Source organism: Corylus avellana, chromosome ca7 (assembly GCF_901000735.1).
Source record: "Corylus avellana chromosome ca7, CavTom2PMs-1.0".
Taxonomy (NCBI): domain Eukaryota; kingdom Viridiplantae; phylum Streptophyta; class Magnoliopsida; order Fagales; family Betulaceae; genus Corylus; species Corylus avellana.
The window spans coordinates 18435433-18462672 of NC_081547.1; the positions used below are offsets into that span (position 1 = coordinate 18435433).

The following is a 27240-nucleotide window of genomic DNA, read 5'->3' on the forward strand; positions in this document are numbered from 1 at the left end:
TGTGACTTTAATACCATATAAAATCATTACTTATTCTAAAAATTTAAACTAATAAAAAAAAATTTAATCATTTATACCGTACAATTTTTAACTAAAAAAAAAAAAAAAAAAAAAAATCCTGAAGCTCCATCCTTTTTGCCAATTAATGCGCTTGAAAGAATTTTGTCACTGTGCTTTGACTATGGCGTTTACTTTTACCCTATCAACTCCAGTCAATGGTACCATATTTTCTTGCTTTCTGTGGGCTTGTGTCTTATTGCCATTCACCCTCCCCACAGTTTACCCCCAGATTTTGTACAATTAATTAATTTTTTTTTTTTTTTTTTGAAGTGATTTTTTAGACCTAATTAGGGCAACAGAAACCCACCAAAATCATTATAAAATTTTCAACTCAACATTGAGTTGTTTTAATGCGTCATTTTAAAGAGATTTCAGTCGGTGTATCTTGTCAAACAAGTAACTTTCTTGTTCTTCAAAAAAAAAAAAAAAGTAACTTTCTTGTTCAAAAAGTAACAAAAATATATACATATATTTTCTAGATTTCCTGTAATTTAATAGGAAAGATGTAATAAGTAATTAATTATAAGGGGAAGCACACAACATATATTAATTCTCTAGATTTCGTCCAATTTTCTTGTACCTATTTTTCCCTTATTTTGTCTACGTGCTTTGGGGGGCGGCCGAAAATCAAAAGTACAAGTTCTCCGATAGGCCCATTGTTGGGGCCCAACAACAACGCCTTCATCTCCCAGTCTTTCTCTCTCTCTCTCTCTCTCTCCCCTGAATTTTGCAATTCTTCCATTGAAGGTTAGGTAGGTAGCTCTGAAGAACAACAGCTTAAGATTGACAGTTACCAGCATTCTGAAAATCCTTTTTTCCCTTTTTTTATTTATCAGGAAGAAAAAAGAAGCTCATTATTTCCAACCCAAAAAACAAAAACTATCCATAGCTACTAGCCATGGTATGCTCTCTCTCCCTCTCTGTTTCTCTCTGTTTCTGTCCACGTGCATGAGAAACAGAGACAGAAGAATCCTAAGACGTGTTTGTTTCTGGGTGTTAATGATTTTTATTGCATGCAGATGTTTTTCCCAATGATGCTTCGATCACTGGCGAGGTTGGTGATACCGCTAGTGGATGAACCGGCGGTGTCGGTGACCAGCATACTGTATTACAGCCGTCTTCTTCCGCGAAATCCCAACATGGAGAGACTGGTTCGCCCTGAATTTCTCCACCCAGAAAACCATCTGTTCCACTTTCTCGTCAACATCTTGACTTGCTTCTGGTAGGAGAGTTTGGAAAAAGGCATGTATTTGGCCGCTTCTAGTGTACTGGCGGAGATTTTGAGAACAGACCATGCTCTACTTTATCATGGTATATATATATAAATCACCTTATTACTATTTTTGTTAAGTTTTTTTTCTTTTTTTTTTTAAATGATTTAATTAATACTGCAATGCTTTGGCCCTCTATCTTCCATTTTTTTTTTTTTTTCTCTCTCATGTACATAGAAAAAAGGGCTAAAAACATTGATTTATTCCAAAGAGGCCGCGAAAGTCATTAGGTTCGAATCTCCCTCTCATACGGACATGCAAAAAAAAAAAAAAAACCACTGATTTAAACGACGACAAGCTTGTTCGGAATTACATTTTTTATTTTTATTTAATACAACTTTTTATGCTAAAAATGTCTTTTAAATTTTTTAACGCAAGACCGACAATCTGGTACTTGTTTTTAGTTGTTAAGTCGGCAGGTAATGCTCAATTGGGCCTGAATAGTACCAGCCCACTGGAGATGTGAAGAGTTTACTGGACTCATCCAACATTTCTTCTGTCGATTCCAAAATTTGTAAAACGGAGCCCATCCTACAAATTGGGCCTTTTTAGAAGAAGAAAAAAAATCTCTTTTCCTTTCATGGTTAGTAAAGTTTTATTTAAACTTAATAGGTACTTCATTTATTTCAGAAAAAAAAAAAAAAAAAGTACTTCATTTGTGTCAGAATAGATGACCGTAACAAAATTTACCATTGAATTTGTGAGATCACATGTAAGTTCTATGAATTTAATGTAAACCTCCAAAAAGCATATATTTTCTACCCCATTTTTATTTTGTTGGGAATAATCCTCCTCAACTGGCCCAACAAAAGAGTATGGGCCTCATTGCTAATACCGGCTCACGAAGAACTACTTGTACAATGCTCTCGAAATTGATATATCCAAGGAAAGTAATGATAATGGAGACACTGGCGTGAGTGAACAATCACACCGGTTTATTTTATAATATAATTTTTTTAATATTAATATTCATAAATTTTTTTAATAATATTTTATATTAGCGTCTCCATTGTCACTACTCATCCAAGAAAGGAGGCAAGGAGGACGCTTATTTTTGGGAAGTGAGTTATCTTGGGAATAAACGGTAGGTGAACTAGGTCTGGGGATTGAGCATTACTCAGGACCAAGATTCAATTACCAAGTATCAACCCCGGGACAAGCATTTCCTGGAAGAGTTAGACAACCAATTCTCAATAGGGAGGGTTTGAAATATCATTATCTCTTAAGATCAAGCAGGGTGGAGTTGGGCCTCAACCTCTAGATAATTGGGAAAGATGTATCCCATGATATCTATTTCAAGTTGAAGTGAAGTAAGAGTCTCAATCTGGGTGTGATTAGGACTTTCTGGCTGTGTTTGGGAATGGAATGAAAAAAGGAAGTAAAATGGTACTGTAGCGGATTTGATTAATATGAAAGAAAAAAGTAAGAATGTTTTGTATGAAAAAATGAAAAAAATTGTTTTGTAGTGATTTTTTTTTATTTGAATAATAATAAAAAGTGATTGATGTAATGTAAAAAGTAAGAATGTTGGAGTTGATTTTGATAAGAATTTTTTGAGTTTTTGGATCCGGTACGGCCCTTTGCCAAACACAGCCCCTAAGAATCCTACCAACAGTCCAACTCCAAATTGAATTAGAGTTGGACTTCAGGTTCAAATCAAACTCTCAACGTTCCCATCACGTTGAAATAATACTGAATTATTGTGCATTAAACGTATATTTCTCAGAAATATTGATTTAGCCTAACATATTTCCTAATATCTCTTCCCTACAGTTTCTTTCAAGACCAAAACCCCTCTTTAATATATATATATATATTATTTTTCGCTGTGAGTTTTTAATAAAGAAAGATAACTGTGATAATTATAATAATGTTTAAGAGACATGCTATATATACATTTTTACCGATCCTTCTCTCATGTGTATTCTATGCATGGGCTCTATAGATTTAATAATAATTTTGAAAAAAAAACTAACCAACGAGAGAAACCCTAAGCCTTGTGAAACCTTAAGCCCCCTTCCAGAGCGCCTCCACCTCAGGAGAGGAGGGATGCCCATTGCCTGCATCCCTCCTCCCTTCTTTGCTTCCCGGTTTTTGTTTTAGGCTTGTTTCTATCTTTGGTGTTTTCTATTCTGTTGTGCTTGTATTTTTTCTTGGTGAGTACTGCTTTTGGGGGTTTTCACTCAAACTCTCACCCTCCCTGTTTGTTTGTGTGTGCCGCCGATCTCCTCCGCGCCCACTTCGCTGCTTACCGCTCGTTGTCGGGTCTTTTCACGCGCCCCTCCCGCGCCAAGCTTTTTGTGCCACCTTCTACGGCGGTTTCCGGCCAGCTCGCGATCGGCCTCCTCCAGCAGCCGTGACCCGCTTTGAGTATTTTTCGCGTTTATTTCCCTGTATTGTTGTTTTCCTGTTTTGTATTTCCTTTGAGTTTTCCTGTATTTGGTTTTCTTTGCTGTAATTTCTTTTCCTGTATTAATTTTTTTGTTCCCTTTATTTCCCTGTATGGTTTTATTTATGCTTGAAATAAGGCTCTCTCCTCCTGCTTTGTTGCGTCCGGTTGCTGCCCGTTATTATTGGTCCAAACCCTTGGGTTGTGGATGTGAACTTTATCCTGGCTTTCGAATTGAGGAGGATGAGTATCGGCTTGGGAGTTTTGCTCTCAAGGCCGAGGAATAAGCGCTACCTATGCATTAGATGGTGTCTGTTTGATGCAGATTTGAGTTTTAAACCTGATATTTAGTCATAGGTTAGTGGATGTTGTGTTTTGGTTGATTTGGTCTGTTGTTGATGACTGTATCTTTAGCTTCGACTATGATTTACTTCAAAGCTTTTTGCTCTGTTTGTAAGAGCTTTAGGCTCACAACTTTTATCAATGAATGAATATAATATGTTTTAAAATAATAATAATAATAATAATTTTGAAAAATAAGAGAATGGGAGAAGAAATAGAAAAAAAATGAATCATTTTCTGTTTAATTATCGCAGGGGATTATAGCCTGTTGTCGTTTGTTCCTACAGTAGGATGGAATGGGATCCTCTCCTGTCCATTTTGAACTGGAGGGGATCCAGTTCTTGGCCAGGATCTCTTTAAAGAGATCCAACGACTACAAAGATGTCATGTGTCCCACTTATTAAAAAATAATAAAATATTATTTAATATTTTTCGGGCCTGGGGTGGCCAAAGCCACCCTCAGGCCAAACAGTGGCCCTTGGGGTGGTCCGGCCACCCCCAAGGGCCATATCAAATATATATATAACGAGATCTGACCATGAACTGGATCTCCTTCAGTCTAAAACGGACCGGAGAGGATCCCATTCCCAGTAAGATATGCACCAGCAAGTTAAGGTCGTGGCCTAATTTTTAGCCTTAGAATAATGGGACAGCTTGCATTGGCTGTGTTTGGCAAAGGGCCGGGCCGGACCGGACCCAAAAACCCAAAAAATTATTCTCAAAATCAACCCCAACATTCTTATTTTTAACATCATATTAATAACTTTTTATTACTATTCAAATAAAAAAAAATCACTACAAAATAATTTTTTTCACGTTTTTTATACAAAACATTCTTACTTTTTTTTTTTTTTTTTTTTCTTCATATCAATCAAATATGCAACAGTACCGTTACACTCCATTTTTCCATTCCATTGCCAAACACAGCCATGCATGGCTGCAGGAAGAGATCCTCCACAACTTCTTCCATTTGTCATTCTGAGTAACGGGGGTGTGGCTAGGCCTTATTTCCATCTTCCTCTCAACCATCTTTCAACTATCTTAGTATAGTAAATAGGTAAATCTACCATTAAATTTTTGTAGGACCCACATGAATTTACAAATTTAATGGTGAATCTATTAGATTTGCAAAAAGAGATGGTTAAGAGAATAGTGCATAGCATGTCTCACACTCTCTGTGGTCTGAAACATGTAGTCAAATTAGTAAGGTGGATCTTATAACTGAAATAAAATAAAGAGAAATAACTGGTGTCAATAATTTGCTCATATATATATATATATATATATATATATTTTACATGTTTAATAAATCAATTATTAAATTTATGGGGTCCATAAATTTAATAATTGATTTATAAGTTGAGGTGGAAAAAATATGAAAAAAAGTATATATTAATACCAATGATTTCTCTAAGATAAATTAGATAGCCGCCAAAGTACATGTGTCCAATGTGTTGGCGGTTTCCCTTATTTATGCTCCAACTGTATCCTATTTGTAGTCGGTGATGAAGCTTGTATTATAATAAGTATTTATTATGCGAGAGAATGTTGGGTGTGATTTGCCCTACTTGACTCACAAGCTACCTTGGTAACCAACCAACTCACGAAATCACTTCCAGCTTGATACTCATTCTTTTCCCATTTCTTCATCAACCAACTCACTGCTGCTAGCTGCCCTTCTCAATCTTTCTTTCTCTCTCACATATATATATATATATATATATATGAGAGAGAAAGAAAGATTGAGAAGGGCAGCTAGCAGCAGTGAGTTGGTTGATGAAGAAATGGGAAAAGAATGAGTATCAAGCTGGAAGTATATATATATATATATATATATATATAACAGTTTTCCATCAGGTGAATACATGAGCTAAAAAAAAATAATACAAGAAAGAAAAAATTAGACAAAAGAAATTGTCGAGATGTGCTGCTGGAAGATAGCTTTGATGCCTAAGTTAACAAATTGTTTTTGAATGATAATAACAACTTTTAAATTGCACAAAGTCGACTCCGTTTACTTGGATAGAAGCCTCATTATATAGGAGGAAGTGGAAGTTAGCATCGGATCTGATCCGGGGATTGAGGCATTATCCCAAATATTTATGCTTATTCTTGGAACGGCTTTGATTTTCTCTGTATAGATTATCCAAGATTTCCTACAATGCTTCCTGAAGTATCCGTATCATGAGTTATTCAAACAATAGGCCCGATTTTGGGCATGGTTCATCTCTAAGACTTTCATTCCGGCCCATCTCAATAATTGAATTTTCCGACCGGCCAAATTCCCAATATTTTTCATTATTGAAAAAAATGTAAGAATGACAATTAGGGTGGTTGTTCTATTTGGACGTAATCATAAAAGCATATATTTGTTGAGAATCAATGAAAAGAGAGGTTTAGACGATGATCTCCACACTCACTCTCTCCAATCCAATTGAACCATAATCTAATCCAACATCACGTACCCACAACCTGCTTCTCTCTCTTGTTTAGAGAGAGAGAGGCTCTGAAGGGGGGAAAAAAAAAAAACCTAGCCGCCTCCTTAGTGAGGTCTTTTTCGCTGCCTCGCGCGGTCTTTCCGGGGAGGGGGAGCCTTTTCCTTTCTCTCCTCTCTTTTTCCTTGTTTTCTTGCTCGTTCTTGTTTGGATTTTCTGTGCTTTGTTCCGTTCTGTGCAGTTGCGCCACCTGTCGCTGTCCTGCTCTACCATCGCCGTCCTTTTGGACCTGATCTAGAATTTGTTACTGTATTTATACTGCGTTTACCTTTTGGATTTTGTTGTGGATTAATTCTAAACCCGCTTTTTCTTATTTGATCAATAATATAAAATAATAATAATAATAATAATAAAAAAAAAAAAACCAACTTCACGTACTTACTTGCCTATAATAGATATAATAGGTGTCCATGTATTCCTAGAGAGAGACAGCATTTTTTTGACTTTTTGCGAAAAAAAAGTTTGCTTTTATTTGGTATATTCCTTCTATATCCATTATTGGTAGTTGGCATGATTAGTTTGATCAAAGAAATCTCTCTCCCACACACACAGTAGAGACCACTTTCTCTGCCTTTTTTTTATCCAATTTTTTTTTTCTTAAAAAAAAAAAAACCATTTATTATATTGTAAGACCCACTTTAAAAAGATTGAATAAAAATAAAAGTCAGAAAAAAGATAAATAACCATTATCATTTGTTACACATGCAGTAGCCCATTTGCAAATGATTTGGTTGATAAGGTTTTGATGGTTATCCCTATTATCCATTGAAGGTTTTAGGTGTAAAAGCAATTATTATAGAGCACGTGATTTGGTGGTCCAACAAACATCTCATGACCATAATTGAAAAGACAAGGTGGTCACTGATCAGTCACACCAACTTCAGACAATTAAAAATGCCTTAGACTTCCCACGTTCGAATGTGCCTTATTCATCCTTAATCCTAAATGCTGCACTCATCACCTCCTCACTTATCTTCTTAATTTTATTTGGGTATACCCAAATAAGTCCATCTTCATTATATAAAATTGTTGAAGCTTTGAGAGACCATCTCTTGAGTTTCATTGCAAAAATCTCGTATAAATTTAATTTACTGTATAGAATGTCATATAATCACGAATTTTGAGCTTCTATATTTGAGTGGTAGTGGTTCAGTGATCCAAGAAAATTACTAAAGGGTTAGGCACGTATTAGGGTAAGGGTTCGAAAATCTCCGTAATGAAAAATCACCCGATTAGTATTATCTACTTTGGTTCCCACAGATATTCTGGTGGGGCTGGATTAAGCTATGACTCGGCTGATCTTGAGAGTGTGCTTGTGGTTCCCTTCGTTTATGTCACTCCTGAGCAATGCCCAGCGGGTATGTGATACTATAGTCATACGTCAAGTATGATAGCCATAGTTAGTCTCTCTGGCCCTACCATTTTGCTTAGGGAAAAAAAAAAAAAAAAAATTCAGCATTGAGATGCACTCTAATTCTCTTAAAATTGTAACTAGGGACCATAACTCTTTTGATTCAGGGTTTTCATTGAAAATCAATGAACAGTCAAAATGAAAACAAAAAAAAATTAAAGAATAATCACACCACCCTTCAAAGGGTAGCCAATCAACCCGTCAAAGAGTAATAACCACCCTCTTGGAGTGAGAGGGTGGTCGGATCACTCTAATAACCACTTTCAAGAGGACGAAGAGCGGCCGACCATCCTCTCAAATGGGGAGGGATGTGCTAACACCAGAAAGGGTGATGTTATTTATTTATTTTAATGCTTGTGTTGTTTAATTCAATTTTTTAGTGTTTAATTGACTTAAGTCAGACTATTCATTGAAAATGAAATGAGAGACTTGAATTAAAGAAATTATATTAGGTCTCTAATTAATTTAATTTAATTTAATTTAATTTAATTTAATTTAATTTTTAATTTTTTTAATTATTAGGTCCCTGGTTGCTTAAAGTCACCAAAAGAGAATTGACTTTTTGTAGTCCTGGTTTGCATAAAGTGAGCCACAAACAATCAGCCTTTCCATGATTCTTGTGACATGGCATTATTGTATAGCAACCTAACAAAGCTTAAAGCCTAGAATCAAGCTGTAAAATGTACACTTTTTTCTCCATTTGAAGAACAGCTGGCCTTTTTCCTTATAATCTATACGAATTCAGAAGACTTTTGCATTACCCTTGGCGACCAAGTAAGCTAGAAAGAAAGAAACAAAGAATAAATATTTTATGCCAACCTCCTAAACTACCTTAAACCCTAGTTCATCAGCCTCAAACTTTTTCTCTAGCTTCTTCATGAACAGCTGGCTTCTTCTTTTTTATTCTATTGGACTATAAGGCTATAACCCAAAAAAAAAAAGGAAAAAATACTTTAGCTCTCTCTCTCTCTAAAACCCATAATTTTCCTGTAACACCCCGAACTCATTAGTGTTAAAACTTGTTAACCTAGAAGCATAGAACATTAAATGCATGAGTTTGAAAAGCCTTTATTAAAAATAATTGCATAAATATAAAGGTCTTAAACATAACATCATAAATTAGTTTAGAAAATAATTATATCTCGCTTGTGCTCGTAGGCACTTATCGAAAATGAGTAAACTTAAAACTCGTCATGTCTGTTTTTGATACTTTTTGTCTTTCAGTATTTGAAGGGGCGTCCATAACAACTTGTTCTGTCTTTTCTTGGACTCATCAACTCTTTTAGTAGTTGGACCGAAACTAAGAAGCTTTTGAGTACCCTTCGAATGCATTCACAACACCCTACCATGGGCCGCTATAGCCAGCTATGCTAACAGCTTTCTTTCATGCTTTCACCATCTCAAGGATTCCCTCGGGAGCTATGGAAAGGACTTGCTTGAATTTCTGTTGTTATTTTCCATTAGGAAAAAAAAAAAAAAAACAAATATTTCAACCGGGTCACAAGGATGCTCGACTCGGTATTTTCACGTTAATATTAGTAGACAATTATAAAATAAAAATATAAACGCACCTCTTTTTGCCTAGCTACCACGCAAAATTGTTGAAAATAAAACTATAGGAATATATATATATTTTTTTAATCTATGTTTGACAACATCAAACAACCAGGCGGCTAATGGAGCAATTCATCATGCTAAACTAGTTTAATATTCTTCGAAGCTTCCAAATAATAGAGATTAATTATGTAAATTAATACCATTCTTAGATTTTGAGGTCGGCATCATGTTTAATCTATACATTTTAATTAATCTTTAACTTTATATCCCTAACGAATCAATCATTCTGTTATAATTTTCTCCTTAGAAAATATTAAATCATTGCATTTTCTTATGATGATGTAATTCATGTTTTCATTTGTCATCATCTTGAATGAGTTCTGATCAGGACAACTATAAAGTTATTAACGTTAATTTAATCAACGTTTTAGTGAGCATTTGAAGCGCTGGCATCTCATAAAATCGTTGACAGAAGAACCATCTTTTGCTATTAATTCTTTTTTGTTTTTTGTTTTTTTGTTTTTGCTCTAAAATTGAAGCTAATGAGTTCTTGCGATTTTTCTCATAAATATTAAATATGTTTAATGTCAATAAAACATAAACATGCCCTTCATATATGGAACTCATTTCTCTATATGTATATGGTGGCCTTTATAGGAAGTCGACATTAATTTATTATAGGATAAAATGGGACGAGAATTCTCTCTTATTAGATAGTCTGAAATTCATAGGAATTCGGACAACTTAAAAAAGGGCGACGCTAGCTAGATTCGGGCTGGCTATGATGTAAAGCCCACCTATTCGATAATCCATTGATGTGGAAGCCAATCTCGTTGCCTTTTCAATAATTTGTCCAAATTTTTATAAATTTTTAAAAATAATATTAGAAGCTCTATTTTTATCTTATAATTACTCACACCACTAACGTAGCAGTCCAAATCAACCACTGGCACCGTCCTTGTAAAAAAAAAAAAAATTCAAGAATTAATTGACACTGTCATATCATCTTCATGAAATAATTAAAAAATAAAAATATAATATATAACATTTCTCAAATTTTTAAATAACCTAATAACAAAAAAAAAATCTCTAAAAAATAAACTCCCAATTGTTATTACACATTTGGGAGGACATTGTTGTCATAATGGAAAATTTGTCTGCAGGCCCGTCAAGTTGGGCTAGCTTTTAACAGGTAACCAAAATTTTCTGGTTTATTTATTTATTTATTTTTAATTTTTCTTCATCTTCTTTTGTTTTTTTCTTTTAATTTTCTAATTTGTTATAAGGTATGCTGTCAACCCAAATGGACGAAAAATATTTATTTTTTAAAAAAGAAAGTGATACCAGTTACACATCTTTTGTTCATGTGAGTCCCATGGATTTAATAATAAATTAAAAAAGAAACAATAAAAAATATATATTTTTGAAGTCAAATATTTTTCAATTCATAAAGATTGTTGGAAGATTATTCATACTAGTTCTAAACTGCCAAGTCTAACCGCTAGAGGGCGGCATTGGAATATGTGGATGGGGGAATGTTATTGAGACAAGACAGCTGTTCAACTTCCTTAAAAAAAAACATTAAAAAATGGAATTTTAGGCAATAAAAGATTATCAATTTATCATCATCTTTTTATTTATTTAATTGGATTACAAAGCTAATAAAATCTTTTATTTAAATAAATGAGTAGGGTTGTATCAAACAGTCGGCTGCCTGTACCATGATTCATAAACTAATATATATATATATATATATATATATAATTATCCATTCGAGTCGGTAAGTAATGTGAGAGAGTTTACATTTATTTTGGCATGCGGGTGAGTTTTAGATACGCTCTCTCATATTATTTATTTGATTTACTAATAATTTAAATAGATAATTGCTGTAAATCTTAATTCGGTCAGTATTATTTGTTTTTTTTTTTTTTTGACGTGTCCGCACAAGAGGAGGGAGCGGGATTCGAACTAGTGACCTCCGCTTTATTATGCGTGGTCCCAGCCGATTGAGCTACCTCTTGGGGACTGTATTATTTGATTTGATTAGTGGCTTAGAGCACAATCCAACCTAAATGGTTAAGTGAATAGATAATTGCTGTAAATCTTAATTCGGTCTGTATTATTTGATTTGATTAGTAGCTTAGAGCACAATCCAACCTAAATGGTTAAGTGCACAGGTGAGGTGGGTTTAGTGTCTTACAAGTAACCCACTTCCTGCTTCCTGTCCAAGAAACGAATAATTAGCTTGGGACAGCCTGTTATTTGTAAATGGTGAACAAAATTTGCTAAAAATTGTGAGTTACTTTTTTTTTTTTACAAGTTTAATAAAAAATATATATTTGTAAATTACTTAAAATGGGATTAATTATCTAATTCTCTCTGTATGAGAAAGTTCGGAACCTAAACAAACCCCCCTCCCCCCCCTCCCTAAATTCATGACCTCTATTTGTTTTTAAGTCTTGGCCTGTAAGTTTGTGCTTTCAATTTTATTTACCTAAACTACCCCTCCATTAATTTCAAGCCTACCTCAAGAGAACGTAATTTCATCCCCTTACTATTAACCAACTTGGGTTGGGAAAACGCGCGCGCAAATACTTTCCAGCGGGAGAGAACTCGTCCTGAGTCCGACGTGGCAAATCTCTCTCTCTCTCTCTCTCTCTCTCTCACAGCTTGCCTCTTGAGCTTCCCTGTTTTCCAACTATTTTCCAATTTGCATAGATTCTGCTTGACCATTCCTCTCTCTCTCTCTCTCTCTCTCTCTCTCGTATATATGAACAAATGGATGGATACATACGTTTCTGTCTCTCCATCTTTCTAATCATGTGGGTCTTTGCATCTCTCTCCCTTAAGCACCCCCATTGCTTTTCTTCTGGTTTTCTCTAACGCTGATTCTTGGCAACACCGGAATCCCATTTTCGCTGTCTCTTCTTTTCTTTACCTTTGCATCACATTTCTATAACCATTATACAATCGTTCTCTTTCTCCATCAACCCCCATCTTTCATCTTCTTCTTTTTCTTTTCTCCAAAACTCTTGGTGTTCAACATGTTTGACGGATTGTTGAAGTCGAAATTCTACTCCAAATGGTTCGACGAAAACCCATTTTGTTTTCTTCCTTTTGTCTTTGTAATTTTGGGGTGTTTTTTGTTTCTTTTATTTCTTTAGATTGTTGGGTATGTTTTGATTTCCGTTGATTTGATTTTTTGGGCTTTGTTGATTTAGCAAATCAAATATCAATCTGTTGAAGAAGCGGCTGGAGGTGATAAGGAAGAAGAAAGGCGTGGTGCTGAAGTATTTGAAGAATGATATTGCTGATCTTCTTAGGAGTGGCCTTGACATCAATGCCTATGGCAGGGTAAGTTTCAGGTTCATTTGGGTTTCAGCTGTTTGATATTCCTGCTTTGTCCTAGTTTTTTGGATTGATGTGGTAAATAAGCTGAGATTCAGGATTAGTTTTTTTTTTTTGGTCGTTTTGGATGATCTTGTGGCCTCAATTTGTTGAAAAAGTCTTTGCATATTTTAGTTTAATTCGGGTTCATGGATTTCGCTTTTGCATGATCTTTTTTAGCATTTCTGGTGTGTGATCATGGAAATCAGTAGCTGTTACATAACTTGATGCTGTTCATTACTGATTTTCAATTGTTATTTTCTTTCTTAGTGTTTCATATTTCTCTTAGGTATGGAATCTTGCAGTTGTTTGCATCCAAACAAAGCTTTATATTTCTCTATTTGTTTAATACCCTCCGCCGATCTTGAAAGTCCTCATGATTTCCTGTGTCCAGTTCCGAGTCGGTTCGTATTAAAATGTGTGACATTGACTTTTTGCAGAAATTTGTTTCATGGGTTTTGTTCTTTTATTAGTTATAGAAAAAGGGAATAATAATAATTTTTTAGTGGGACCCAATTTTTGTCATTGCCACAAAATGGCATCACATGCATCTCCCAACTCCCATGAAATGCGGCTTCAAATGTTCATGCATGTGTTCCTCTCCGTTATGGTTGCCAATTGTTTTTTTGTTTTTTTACTCGAACTCAACACATATCATTGAAAACTTTAATCGGTTTAATTAAATAGGTCAGATTATGATCGATTTATATAATCTTATACCTATTTTTCGATACGATGTGAACCGACACACAACATTTATAGCAAACAATTTTGGAAAATGTTAGGCTTACAAACACATTTTACAAAAAACCTTTTACAAATTAACGTGGCACAACATGATTGGGTTTCTCAAAATTTAAATTTATTTTATATCCAATCATGTTATGCCACATTAGTTTGTAAAAGTTTTTTTTTGTAAAATGTGGTTGTAAGCCTAGCATTCCTCAACAATTTTTTAACACGACCGGCAAACCTGACACAAACTCAATATAAAATTAGCAGATTATAATTAAGAAGTTTGATATGTTTAATAAAATAAGTCGAGTTATAATTGACTTATATAGTATTGTACTCGTGGCTTAACACTATCCTAAATCATTTTTTAACCATGAAATTATTCTTTATATGGTCGCATGAACTGTGTCGCTTGATATAGTATTGTCCCGGGGCATGTGAGAGAATTGTGGCAAAGTGAAAGATTTTAACAAAAGATGAAGAATAATGCTACACTTAGAAGATAAAATGACGAAGGAGAAGAAATAGGAGAGGGAAATTGCTCCAGAGAGAGGTTTTTTAAAGGTGAAAGATTTTGGCTTCTCATGGTTTTTGGAGAGCTCTGAGCCATTTTAGTGGGAACAGTTGCAGGCTTCGTAAAATAGTGTTTTTAGATTTTGGTTGGATATTTTCTTTCAGAAGGTGGCATTGGAACAAACCCTTACGGGGTGTAGCGCTTCCTTTGCATTCCACAGAGAAATGCATGTATATATATATACTGTGTACGAGGATTTGATAATACTTGCTACAATTTTGTCCCCTGGATTGAGTTATATAGAATGTAGAGAAGGACAATAACAATACAAGCATAAACATAAAGGCATCAAAAGTCTCATGTTGAAAGAATATGACCAGAGTCAGGACAGATAGGAACTTGCAAAGAGAAGATGGGGCTTGTGATAAGATGCATGGGGATATGGGTCCATAATAATATTTCTCACTAAACTGAGTAATTTGGTCCTATAAATTATTGTTTCCTTTTGCTAGATATGAATTTTTGCGTATCCATTTCATAGGACTGCTGGATTAATGTAGTAAATATGACTGATGAATGATTATATATATGTCTGTGTATGAATAATTGAAAGAGATTATGCTTTCTTGAACACTAAACTAGAGCAGTGAAACACAGCTTACATCCTTATTTTGCTTATATTGATTCAGAAATTACCACACACAGACTCTATATTATTTTTAGCTAAAGCTTTTAACACTATGTAAATGGTGAACAGGCAGAAGGGCTTCTGGTCGAGCAAAACATGTCATCCTGTTACGAATTCATTGAAAAGTTCTGTGGGTGTATCTCCACTCATCTCTCTGCCATGCATAAACAGAGGTACATGTGACTGCCTAACCAATAGTGATTTTGCATGTTCTATCAAATAGCATTCTTGGCCCAAGTATTCATGTCATCTCTCTTTTGCTCTCTTGTTCTCTGTCTCACTGATATGGGATTTGGACTTGAAACAAAAATGCATTTTTCCGGGGAATTTCCGTTGATCTTACTGAAAGAAACTTTTCCCTATTGCCAAAAGAAGAAGAAGAAACTAGATGAGTAGATTCGAGGCCACATGAAGTAATATATCTGCGTATCTAGACATATGAGAAGTATTGTTTTGAAATTACCATCTAAGTATGCCGATACCATGTTATCATGCATACAGGCACTTTTTCAGTTTAAATTTTTATTTTTTCTCAAATGCATTCAATCTTTTTACCTTATTATGTTTTAACTGGAGATGGAAGCAAATACTTGTATGCTGCTTCTTGTTTTCTCTCTCTTTCAATTTTCACTATGATTAGGAGTTAAGAGAGAAGGGAAAGGATAGGTATGGAGAAGAAAGGATATTTTCTCTTGTTTGGATGTGTACAAGAGAACAGAGTTATATACTTTTGCAGTTTACCATTAGATCCTTTGTCGGACCAATTTAATTGCATATTCAGTTGGGGGTATCTCGTATTACGAAGATAAATCATTAAGATGTTTTGTTCTCCTTCCAAACTCGGCCAGATTGAAAAGTGAGCCAAAAATGAGGGGGGGTTTTCCCCTCAAATCCTCTCCTCTCCCTTTATTCTCCCAGTCAAAGGATTATTCCTATCCCTTCTTCTTCCTTTCCTCATCCCAAAAATCCTCCATCCGATCTGGGTGTTAACATTTTATTAAGTTTCTTGTGCAGTTGAAGCTTGCCGTACTGAGTGGTCATGAACAAAAATCTTAGACTGAGCTGCTACTTTTCAATTGAATTGAATTGATTCAGTACATTTGCTTAATCATTAAGGTTCACAAATTAAGCACTTTCATTTGGAGTTTGAGCATGCGACTCATACATCTTACCTTATTTCTATTGAGGCCTACTGAAGAGTCCTAACTTTTATCAGATTACTAACTGAGTAGAGAGGATAACGCTTAACATACAGTTAGCCATTTGGATATAGTCATAGGAACTTCTTTGAGAGCTAGATGTTGAGGACTTGGAGCTAATTTTTCGGCTTTAATCTTCAAAATATTGATTTTAATCTACATATCAGTTTATACTTAAATGAGGCCTGAAAAAAAGGCTATACTTTCTTATTAAAATTTAACTGTTCTGATCCTGAGATTCATATCTTTCCCTACACCTTCTGTTTTATCCTTTATATAGCGGTTGCCCTGAGGAGTGCAAGGAAGCTGTTCCATCTTTGATGTATGCAGCCGCAAGATTCTCTGATTTGCCTGAGCTCCGAGACCTGAGATCTATGTTTACCGAGAGATATGGAAATTCCCTTGAATCTTATATAAATAAAGAGGTAGATTCATATATAGGTTCCTTAATAACTCGTCTCTACTATTCCCAGCTCCAGTCCATTAATAATATATATATTGCTTCTTTTGTGAATATCTTTGTTTGCGGTACTGACCAAGCTAATGGCTTTGATTAATCAGTTTGTTGAGAGGTTGAGGTCAAATCCTCCTACAAAGGAGGTGAAGATTCAGTTACTGCAAGACATAGCACAAGAATCCAATATAGGATGGAATAGCAAGGGTTTAGAACAGAAATTGTATACTACTGCACCAAAACAAGTAAGCTTCACTTTCTATTACTATAGTTACCTCCAAAATTGTTAGACAAAGATATCAGAAGGGAAATGGAAAACAACTCGGAGATGGGGGGTTATAAAAAGATATCTTTTACCTTTAGAAGGAAGGATGGGGACGTCTTTAAGACAATGGAAGCCATATCTACAAAAGGCCTGCTTTTAGCTCACAATTTTTATATATACCAATATAACCTTATTGCTCACAAGTTCGAGGCCGGCCCTCCACTTTAATTTAGTTCTACTTGTCATAATTGATCTCCCTTTCTACTTCTGATTACTTTTTGCAACATGTATGACTTCTTCCAGGACCATCCTGAATGTGTTTCTTTAAGCAATATTGAGGATGAGAAATGGCAGAAAAACAAGGATGATGCAGTCCCAGAAAGAGACAACCAGAATGCTGGGAACAGACCGAGCAATGGGAAGGGTTCTATTACAAAAAGAAAGGAAAATGACCGTAATTTTCATGGAAGAAAGGATGACGTCATTCATGATAGGCACAGGATGCCTAGCAGTAGTGAAGAAGAGAGGACTAAAGATATATCCCAAGATGGCCTAAAAACTTCTTCAAGAACGGTTGGAAGTGTTTCTGCAGATGAAGTAGAAAAGGAGACACCATTTCACTATAAACTTACCCCTCCACCTTACCTCAAAAAGAAGGCTGACAAAAACAAAAGCAGTCCAGAGGAACCCCCCACAAAATTAGAAGTTAATGTTGATATGGAAGCAGCTCATCAACATATTGGTGGTCCTGTTGTTGAAGATAAGCCAAAGCCAAGGTCGGTTAGGAGGAGAAACTTGAAACCACAGCCGGATGCGGTTGATAATGATCCAAGGGATGCCGAGGAAAGGAAGCTAGATGGCCATCTGATGCAATACAATAAGAAGCAGTCACCCTTAGAAGCCGGCAAAACAAAAACATATCTGAAACCTCCTCCTTCACAACAAAGAAGAGATCACGAGTATGATGAATATAGTAGGAATAGAATGAAATCTGATTCGGATGTTCCACCTGTTAGAACAGCATCTTTTCCACTGGAACCAACTCTACCGGAGGCAACGAAAAAGCATGTTCGAACCACTTCCTTACAACCAGAGATGCTGAGCATGGCAGGGCATGTGCATCCTAAGCTACCAGAGTATGATGATTTGGCAGCTCGGATTGCAGCTCTTAAGGGAAGATGAAAGTATTAGATACTTAGAAACCAATTCTTTCTATTCTTTTTTTACAAAAAAAAAAAAAAAAAATCTTAAATTCTATACATTCTAAATGTGTGATACGGATTTCTGTAGTTACTTTGAGTACATTAGTTTGTGTAGGGCATGCTCTACCAGTTTCTTCACAAGCTGACATGCTGAACATGTTGGTGCATGCCCATATACTAAGCTACTAGATTTGTAATGAATGTTCATGAGCTTGGACTGCAACAGAAACTTTGGAGGCAGATTCATTCTTTTTTTTTTTTTTTTTGGTTTTTCCTCCAACACAAAATCTTTACATGTTACACACCCATTGTGGGGTTTGTCTATTTTCTATTACATTACATGCAGGCATATGTATAAAATTACATCAGCTTTTTCCATAGAGATTTACAAGGAATACTAAAAAAAAAAAAAAAAATCAGTGGAAGCGAATAAGAGAAAAAAACACAAAATTTGAGTGGTTTAGTGTTAACACCTACATATAAGACTATAATCGAGCAAATTTCTACGAGCGGATTCGCATAGTATCGAACTCGAGTTCAGGTCGAGCTAAATCGAGCAAGTTGTCAAACAGACTAGTTTATTTATAGTCCTAACTACATCTACCACATCTAATCACCCAAGGGCTACATTTTACTGCAACTGACGTAATTTCTCTTTACAATACGAAGGCTATATAGCACAGCACCTGACCAATTCTATGGACTATCCAAGATGTAAAGCCGTAAAGGTAGTTCATAAAGTAGCAAAAAATTTTGAGGTGAACATCTGAACGACTTGTCGCGCATGTCGAGAACGTAGTGTCGTTCATAAGATGGCAAAACGTGGCTCTGCCGTTTTGCTCCTCTTCTTGATTTCGTGCAATTTCAAAAACAGGACAAGAATGGAAAGCAGAGTGAAATTGGGGATTTAGGGTTTGCTTTTAGAATCGAATACTCCAACCACCACCACCACCATCATCTGAAGAAGAAGAAAAAGAAGAAGAAGGAACGGCGCAGATATCGATGCAAATGAACAGCAGAGATCCACCACCGGCAGAGGAGGAGGAGCAAGATCAGGTGATGAGCGAGGTCCACCTGGGATGCCCACCTGGCATCTCTGGGCCCCACATTTCCCACTTCGCCATTTCTCTTCCACCTACCACATACACTGATGCTTCTGAATATGACGACGAAGAGGCTTCTACAGATCAAACGATCAGCGTGGACCAAGACGGTGATTTGGTTCTTAGTAGACGCAACAGTCAGTTTATTTCACTTGCTCTGTGCATTTGCGAGGTTCAATGTCTTTTCGTTTGATGTGAATGAATATTTCTTACTATCAATTTGCAGAACCATGTTTGGACAGTTATAGCTTGAGCATTCAGCACAATATCACATCATCGATTCCGAGCGTGGGTTTGCAGGTGGTGGTTATTGGGTTTCTTATTTGATGTTTCTCTCGGATTTTATGTGCTTTGTTTTTTATGTCCCTCCTCAACCCTCCCCATTTCAGGTGTGGAGAGCGGAGCTTGTGTTATCTGATTTTGTGTTGCATAAGATGTTTACTTCATCTGAGTTTGATGGAATTGTTGCATTAGAGCTTGGTGCTGGAACAGGTATTGCTTTGATTTTCATGCTGCTTTTTACCATGTTTGAAACCCACAACCAAAAATGAATATGATATGAACGTGTTGAATCTCATCAGGAACTATAATAAATCTACATGTTATGGATTATTTAAGGGATATCATTTTTATGCTTTCCATTGACACTTTCTAGCCATTTATTAATATTTTTGAAGATTATAAAATTATATCGTCTATCTCAAACATTAAGGCATCTTGGATGACAAGATTTATCCTACGGTTTTCACCAGGATTGGCGGGTATATTACTTGCACGTGTTGCGGAAACAGTGTTTCTGACCGGTATGGTACCTTGCCTATACTAGAATATCATTCTTTATTCATATCTGAAATGATTCGTTATTTCAACAGTTTAGGAATTATATCCTCAATAAGTTGCCTGAAATATTGCCCAAAATATTTTATTCTGATGGATGGATGGATGCCTAATCAGTTATGTCTCATATATGGTTTACTGATATATGACTATTTGCAGCTGTGGATATATCAAATTAAATGCTTGGTTTCTACTTCCTCTGATTTTTTCCCCGGCCTGTTTTCCCTTATTTTCCCTTATGGTTTTTATGTTGCTGGAACGGAGGGCTGTTGAAAAGCACAAGTTTTGCAGATATTTTACAAGAACGATATCCATTTTTGAAGTGATATTGTGAAATAGATGGAAGGAGCTTATACTTAATGGAGCCAATAAGCATGACTCTTTCTCTCTCTCTCACACACACACACATACATGTCCATGCTTGCAGACTTTCATGTAGACTATTGTTAACTAGAGAAGTAGATACTATAGAAGGCAATGTCAAATAGAGCGCATGAAATTAGGTTATCTTATTAGAACACTATATTAGAAGGGAAAATCAGTACACCTGATTATTATGAACCAATAATGCTTTTTAACTGAAAAAACTTATACTGATTGTATTTATAACCCCTTTCTGTCACAATATTCTTAATAAAAGATTGAAATCCTTCACTTACATCCTCCACTGTCAGATTGCTCATAACTTATGGAGTTCTATCTTTGGCCTTTATGGATTAAAGTGGGTCATGTTACTTCACTTTGTTATGCAGAATCTGAATTAATTATGCTTTTCTCAATAGGCCTCTTTATTTGTTGACAGACCATGGTGAAGAAATTCTCAACAACTGTGCTAAGAATGTTGACCTTAATTCTGAACTGTTAAACTATCGAGCTGCAGTTCACATACGTGAACTTGATTGGATGAGTCCCTGGCCTCCTAGAGTAAGCGCAGGAGAGACTTCTCTGCATAAAAGGTGAGATTTATTACTTTTGTTGATAATGCAAAGAAAGCTAAAGAATCTAAAGATAACTTTAAAGATGGTTGGTCCAACAAGAATTTGACTTTTGATATGGTTCCAGCATCATATACCCTTTAAATAATTTTTTTTTTCTTTTTCTTTTTTGCAATTTTTAAAAACCCATTTTCTTGCTTTTTCCAACAATTCTGTCATACCTTAATGTCTATAACTTGGGAACATATATCATTTTGTGTAGTAGTGTCATCCAGGTATACATGGACCTTTTCAGAAGTTGAAGAAGTCCAGGGAGCTTCTGTGATTGTAGCTGCTGATGTAATTTACAGCGATGACTTGACTGATGCATTTTTTGGTGTTCTAGAGAGATTGATGTCACTGGGTTCTGAGAAGGTATACAAATCAAACATGGTAGTATGGCCAGCAATATGGAATAGCAAATATCACATCACGAGAGAATTGTGAGAATCTGTCCTCATTTTGGACTGAAAGATAAAAGATGCTTAAGATTCTGGACTAGGGCTTGATGGACCTTCCAGATGTAGTTAAAATGAATAGTTTTTCCCATGTGGGTGAAAGATACCCTCTCATTCAATTGTTGACATCTCTTGTCTGTTTAAATAGAAATTTTCTAATTTTCTCATATGGTGATCAAATAAATGACAACAACCTTCTTATCTTTCTCAGGTGCTATACTTAGCATTGGAAAAGCGCTACAACTTCAGTCTCATTGATCTTGATGTTGCTGCAAATGGTTATTCACATTTCTGTAGCTATCTGAGGGATGAAGAGGGTAAGCATCTTACCATTTAGGATGTGCTTATTACTATGAGATCTCCGTTTACAGCCTTGTTATGTGTTATAATCTGGTTTTGTAATGGTGATGCAGATTGTGAGGAAGTCAAAAATGGATGTCTCCCTTGTTTTGTTGGGAAGGTCATAGATCTCACACAAATTCCAAAATATGTGAAGGAGTACGAGAGAGGAAATGATGTTGAGATTTGGCAGATTAGGTACGAGAAAAGATCCCAATTCAGGGACTCCTGTGACAATGAGACTTAAGTTATGTAAACCTTGTGTTTGTAAAAATCCATTTAGTTTGTTATAAATGTCTCAACCAATCCTGTCCTCAATTCTATTTTTATAGTGGAAAATCCTTGAAAAGGTCATCTTATGCTCATCTAATTCAGAGTTTTACTTATTAGAAAGCCAGATTTCTTTTATCTTTTCTAGAATTGGCATTGCCTCTCCATTTTAAGTTTCTTTTTCTTTCGGGTGCCCCAAAAGTCCATGAGTTTTGCTTATGCAACAATGGCATCACAAATGTTGTCAACTAATAGTAAATCTAAAAAAAAAAAAAATCCTAATTAAAAAATCAGGAGGGAACAATCAGAGTAGCTACTCTACCTAAGTGTGATTATAGTAGTATCTACTTGCTTAGAAACTGCACTGAATGGGCCTAGACGATGAGAACTGTAGGTTTTTCCTCAATTCTGATTGAATTATAACTTGACATAATCCCACCAGGACATCATTAGAACCCAATACAACTAATCCTAAACAAGTTTAAATAAAATAAAATAATAATAATAATAATAATAAAAAGAAACTCTAAAATGATATTCCAGCACTAGCAGAAGAGTTGACATTCTTAAAAATTGGCCCTTTCCCAATATCAAAGTTCCATTAACCGATCATTAAGTTAACATGTATTAATCTTTTGGAAACAAACTCCTTTCATAGTAGCTTATATTATATATGAAGCAAAAGAGATATATTAGTTAGTTTAGGGATAAAATGTTTTATAGCATAGCATAAATTTGGCCAAATGCACAGCAAATCATAACTAATTCTATCTACATAATTACACGTGGTTCGTTCTTCAAAATATTGATGAAAAAAAGATTAAAAAATAAAAAAAAGGAGTTGATACTATGCGTACGGTACTTGAAAAATGAAGAAGACGGGAATTGTAACAGATTTGATTGATGTGAGAAAAAGTAAGAATGTTTTGTATGAAAAAGTGAAAGAAATTTGTTTTGTTGTGATTTTTTTATTTGAATAGTAATAAAAAGTGATTGATGTGATATAAAAAGTAAAAATGTTGTGGTTGATTTTGAGAGGAATAGTAGGGGTTTTTTTTTTTTGAGTCCATTGCCAAAAGACTAGAAAGATAAAGTGGACGGGAACTGTAACAGATTTAATTGATGTGATAAAAAAAGTAATGTTTTGTATGAAAAAGTGAAAGAAATTTGTTTTGTAGTAATTTATTTTTATTTGAATAGTAATAAAAAGTGATTGATGTGATATAACAAGTAAGAATGTTGAGGTTGATTTTGAGAGGAATAGTATGGGCTCTTTTTTTAGTTCATTTCCAAAAAACTTGAAAAATGAAGTGGATGGGAACTGTGGTAGATTTGATTGATGTGAGAAAAAAAAGTAAGAATGCTTTGTATGAAAAGTGAAAGAATTTTATTTTGTTGTGATTTTTTTTTTATTTGAATAGTAATAAAAAGTAATTGATGTGATTTAAAAAGTAAGAATGTTGGGGTTCATTTTGAAAGAAATAGTAGAGGCTTTATTTTTAGTCCTTTGCCAAAAAAATTTGGACTGTGTTTGCCAAAAGACTTGAAAAATGAAGTTGATAGGAACTGTAAAATATTTGATTTATATGAGAAAAAAAGTAAGAATGTTTTGTATGAAAAAGTGAATTAGAAAATTTTTTTTGTAGTGATTTTTTTATTTGAATAGTAATAAAAAATAATTGATGCATGTAAAAAGTATGAATATTGAGATTGATTTTGAGAGAAATAGTAGGGGCTTTTTTTTTAGTCCTTTGCCAAAAAAATTTAGGCTGTGTTTGCCAAAAGACTTGAAAAATGAAGTGGACGGGAATTATAACAGATTTGATTGATGTGAGAAAAAAAGTAAGAATGTTTTGTATGAAAAAGTGAAAGAAATTTGTTTTGTTGTGATTTTTTTATTTGAATAGTAATAAAAAGTGATTGATGTGATATAAAAAGTAAAATGTTGTGGTTGATTTTGAGAGGAATAGTAGGGGCTTTTTTTTTTTTGAGTCCATTGCCAAAAGACTAGAAAGATAAAGTGGACGGGAACTGTAACAGATTTAATTGATGTGATAAAAAAAGTAATGTTTTGTATGAAAAAGTGAAAGAAATTTGTTTTGTAGTAATTTATTTTTATTTGAATAGTAATAAAAAGTGATTGATGTGATATAACAAGTAAGAATGTTGAGGTTGATTTTGAGAGGAATAGTATGGGCTTTTTTTTGAGTTCATTTCCAAAAAACTTGAAAAATGAAGTGGATGGGAACTGTGGTAGATTTGATTGATGTGAGAAAAAAAAGTAAGAATGCTTTGTGTGAAAAGTGAAAGAATTTTATTTTGTTGTGATTTTTTTTTATTTGAATAGTAATAAAAAGTGATTGATGTGATTTAAAAAGAAAGAATGTTGGGGTTCATTTTGAAAGAAATAGTAGAGGCTTTATTTTTAGTCCTTTGCCAAAAAAATTTGGACTGTGTTTGCCAAAAGACTTGAAAAATGAAGTTGATAGGAACTGTAAAATATTTGATTTATGTGAGAAAAAAAGTAAGAATGTTTTGTATGAAAAAGTGAATTTGAAAATTTTTGTTGTAGTGATTTTTTTATTTGAATAGTAATAAAAAATAATTGATGCATGTAAAAAGTACGAATATTGAGATTGATTTTGAGAGAAATAGTAGGGGCTTTTTTTTTAGTCCTTTGCCAAAAAAATTTAGGTTGTGTTTGCCAAAAGACTTGAAAAATGAAGTGGACGGGAATTATAACAGATTTGATTGATGTGAGAAAAAAAGTAAGAATGTTTTGTATGAAAAAGTGAAGATATTTGTTTTGTATTGATTTTTTTTATTTGAATAGAAATAAAAAGTGATTGATGTTATGTAAAAAGTAAGAATGTTGGGGTTGATTTTGAAAGGAATAGTAAGGGCTTTTTTTTTAGTCCTTTGCCAAAAAAATTTGGGCTTTGTTTGCTAAAAGACTTGAAAAATGAATTGGACGGGAACTGTAACTGATCTTATTGATGTTGAAGTAATTTTTTTATTTGAATAGAAATAAAAAGTGATTGATGTGATGCAAAAAGTAAGAATGTTGAGATTGATTTTGAGAGAAATAGTCGGGGTTTTTTTTTGAGTCATTTGCCAAAAAAACATTTGAGCTATGTTTGCCAAAAGACTTGAAAACTGAAGTGGACGGGAACTGTAGCACATTTGATTGATACGAAGAAAGAAAAAAAAAAAAAAAAAAAAGAGAATGTTTTGTATGAAAAAGTGAAAGAAATTTGTTTTGTAGTGATTTTTTTATTTGAATAGCATTAAAAAATGATTGTTGTGATATAAAAAGTAGAAATGTTGGGGCTGATTTTGAGAGGAATAGTAGGGGCTTTTTTTTGAGTCTTTGCCAAAAGACTTGAAAAATGAAGTGGACAAGACCTGTAACAGATTTGATTGATGTGAGAAAAAAAAGTAAAAATGTTTTAAATGAGAAAATGAAAGAAATTTGTTTTGTATTGATTTTTTTTATTTGAATAGTAATAAAAAATGATTGTTGTGATGTAAAAAGTTGAAATGTTATGGTTGATTTTGAGAAGAATAGTAAGGACTTTTTTTTAGTCCTTTATCAGCAAAATTTAGGCTGTGTTTGCCAGAAGACTTTAAAAATGAAGTGGACGGGAACTGTTCCAAATTTGATTGATGTAAGAAAAAAAGTAAGAATGTTTTGTATGAAAAAAGTGAAAGAAATTTGATTTGTAATAATTTTTTTATTTGAATAGTAATAAAAAGTGATTGCTGTGATGTAAAAAGTAAGAATGTTGGGATTGATTTTGAGAGGAATAGTATGAGCTTTTTTTTTAGTCCTTTGCCAAAAAAATTTGGGCTGTGTTTCCCAGAAGACTTGAAAACTGAAGTGGACGGAAATTGTAGCAGATTTGATTGATGTGAGAAAATAAATAAGAATGTTTTGTATGAAAAAAGTGAAAGAAATTTGTTTTGTTGTGATTTTTTTATTTGAATAGTAATTAAAATAAATTGATGTGATGTAAAAAGTAAGAATGTCGGGGTTGATTTTGAGAGGAATAGTAGGGGCAGTTTTTTTTTTAGTCCTTTGCCAAAAGACTTTAAAAATGAAGTGGTTGGGACTGTAGTAGATTTGATTGATGTGAGAAAATAAGTAAGAATGTTATGTATGAAAAAGTGAAATAAATTTGTTTTGTAGTAATTTTTTTTATTTGAATAATAATAAAAAGTTATTGATGTGATGTAAAATATAAGAATGTTGAAGTTGATTTTGAGATGAATAGTATGGGTTTTTTTTTTTTGAGGCCATTGCCAAAAGACTTGAAAAATGAAATGGACGTGAACTGTAGCAGATTTGATTGATGTAAGAAAAAAATTAAAAACGTGGAGGAAATTTGTTTTGTAGTGGTTTTTTTATTTGAATAGTAATAAAAAATGATTGATATGATGTAAAATGTAGAAATGTTGGAGTTGATTTTGAGAGGAATAATATGGGCTTTTTTTTTAGTCATTTGCCTAAAAAATTTGGACTGTGTTTGCCAAAAGATTTGAAAAATGAAATAGACGAAAACTGTAGTAGATTTGATTGATGTTGTAGTAATTTTTTTTTTGAATAATAATAAAAAGTGATTGATGTGATGTAAAAAGTAAAAATGTTGAGGTTTATTTTTAGATAAATAGTAGGGGCTTTTTTTTTTTTTTGAATATCTGTCAAAAAAAAAATCACTAAGGTTCAAAAAAAGATTACGAAAAACGAAGTGGATCTGGAACCGTAGAATTGTGATTTTGATTGATGTGTGAAAAAAAGTAAGAATGTTTTGTATGAAAATGTGAATTAGAAAATTTTTTTGTAATAATTTTTTTATTTGAACAGTAATAAAAAATGATTGATGTGATGTAAAAAGTAGGAATATTGTGATTGATTTTAAGAAGGGGCTCTTTTTTTTAGTCCTTTGCCAAAAGACTTGAAAAAATGAAGTGGATGGGAACTGCAGCTGATTTGATTGATGTGCGAAAAAAGTGAAAGAAATTTGTTTTGTAGTGATTTTTTTTATTTGAATAGTAATAAAAGTGGTTGATGTAATGTAAAAAGTAAGAATGTTGAGGTTGATTTTGAGAGGAATTGTGGGAGCTTTTTTTTTTTAGTCCTTTGCCAAAAGACTTGGAAATTGAAGTGGACGGGAACTGTAGCAAATTTGATTGATGTGAAAAAAAAACAAATGTTTTGTATGAAAAAATGAAAGAAATTTGTTTTGTAGTGATTTTTGTAGTTGAATAGTAATAAAAAGTGATTGGTGTG

The 27240-nt window shown here is 33.9% G+C and overlaps 2 protein-coding genes and 1 long non-coding RNA gene across 5 annotated transcripts; all 3 read left to right on the plus strand.

Annotated features, from left to right (window-relative positions):
• The first annotated feature begins 841 nt into the window (after positions 1–841).
• Positions 842–1398, plus strand: LOC132188710 (uncharacterized). The gene is made up of 2 exons (XR_009440910.1): positions 842–961; positions 1080–1398. It is a non-coding gene; the product is annotated as an uncharacterized LOC132188710 (long non-coding RNA).
• A 10912-nt stretch (positions 1399–12310) lies between these two features.
• LOC132188425 (uncharacterized) lies at positions 12311–18205 on the plus strand. Its single transcript, XM_059602870.1, has 6 exons — positions 12311–12610; positions 12747–12879; positions 14919–15022; positions 16329–16473; positions 16610–16747; positions 17071–18205. The coding sequence occupies exons 1-6, from the start codon at positions 12570–12572 to the stop codon at positions 17947–17949; spliced, it is 1440 nt and encodes a 479-aa protein (XP_059458853.1). The 5' UTR covers positions 12311–12569; the 3' UTR covers positions 17950–18205.
• A 574-nt stretch (positions 18206–18779) lies between these two features.
• On the plus strand, positions 18780–21998 carry LOC132188844 (uncharacterized). 3 transcript variants are annotated; one of them, XM_059603410.1, is made up of 8 exons: positions 18780–19182; positions 19299–19372; positions 19462–19564; positions 19825–19875; positions 20712–20865; positions 21120–21258; positions 21553–21658; positions 21755–21998. In XM_059603410.1, exons 1-8 carry the CDS (start codon positions 18972–18974, stop codon positions 21925–21927), a joined length of 1011 nt encoding a protein of 336 aa, XP_059459393.1. In that variant the 5' UTR covers positions 18780–18971; the 3' UTR covers positions 21928–21998. The 3 variants fall into 3 exon arrangements, with proteins under 3 accessions (XP_059459393.1, XP_059459392.1, XP_059459394.1); XM_059603409.1 differs by having other exon boundaries at positions 18782–19209; XM_059603411.1 differs by lacking the exon at positions 19825–19875 and having other exon boundaries at positions 18782–19209.
• Positions 21999–27240: the final 5242 nt, after the last annotated feature.

Bases quoted from the DNA above. Each gene is read 5' to 3' on its own strand.
- LOC132188425 (XM_059602870.1), top strand. From the start codon at position 12,570: ATGTTTGACGGATTGTTGAAGTCGAAATTCTACTCCAAATG. The intron at 16,474-16,609 runs GTAGATTCATAT...TTGATTAATCAG, and splicing joins AATCTTATATAAATAAAGAG to TTTGTTGAGAGGTTGAGGTC. The intron at 16,748-17,070 runs GTAAGCTTCACT...GACTTCTTCCAG, and splicing joins ATACTACTGCACCAAAACAA to GACCATCCTGAATGTGTTTC.
- LOC132188844 (XM_059603409.1), top strand. From the start codon at position 18,972: ATGCAAATGAACAGCAGAGATCCACCACCGGCAGAGGAGGAGGAGCAA. The intron at 19,876-20,711 runs GTATGGTACCTT...ATTTGTTGACAG, and splicing joins GGAAACAGTGTTTCTGACCG to ACCATGGTGAAGAAATTCTC. The intron at 20,866-21,119 runs GTGAGATTTATT...AGTGTCATCCAG, and splicing joins GAGACTTCTCTGCATAAAAG to GTATACATGGACCTTTTCAG.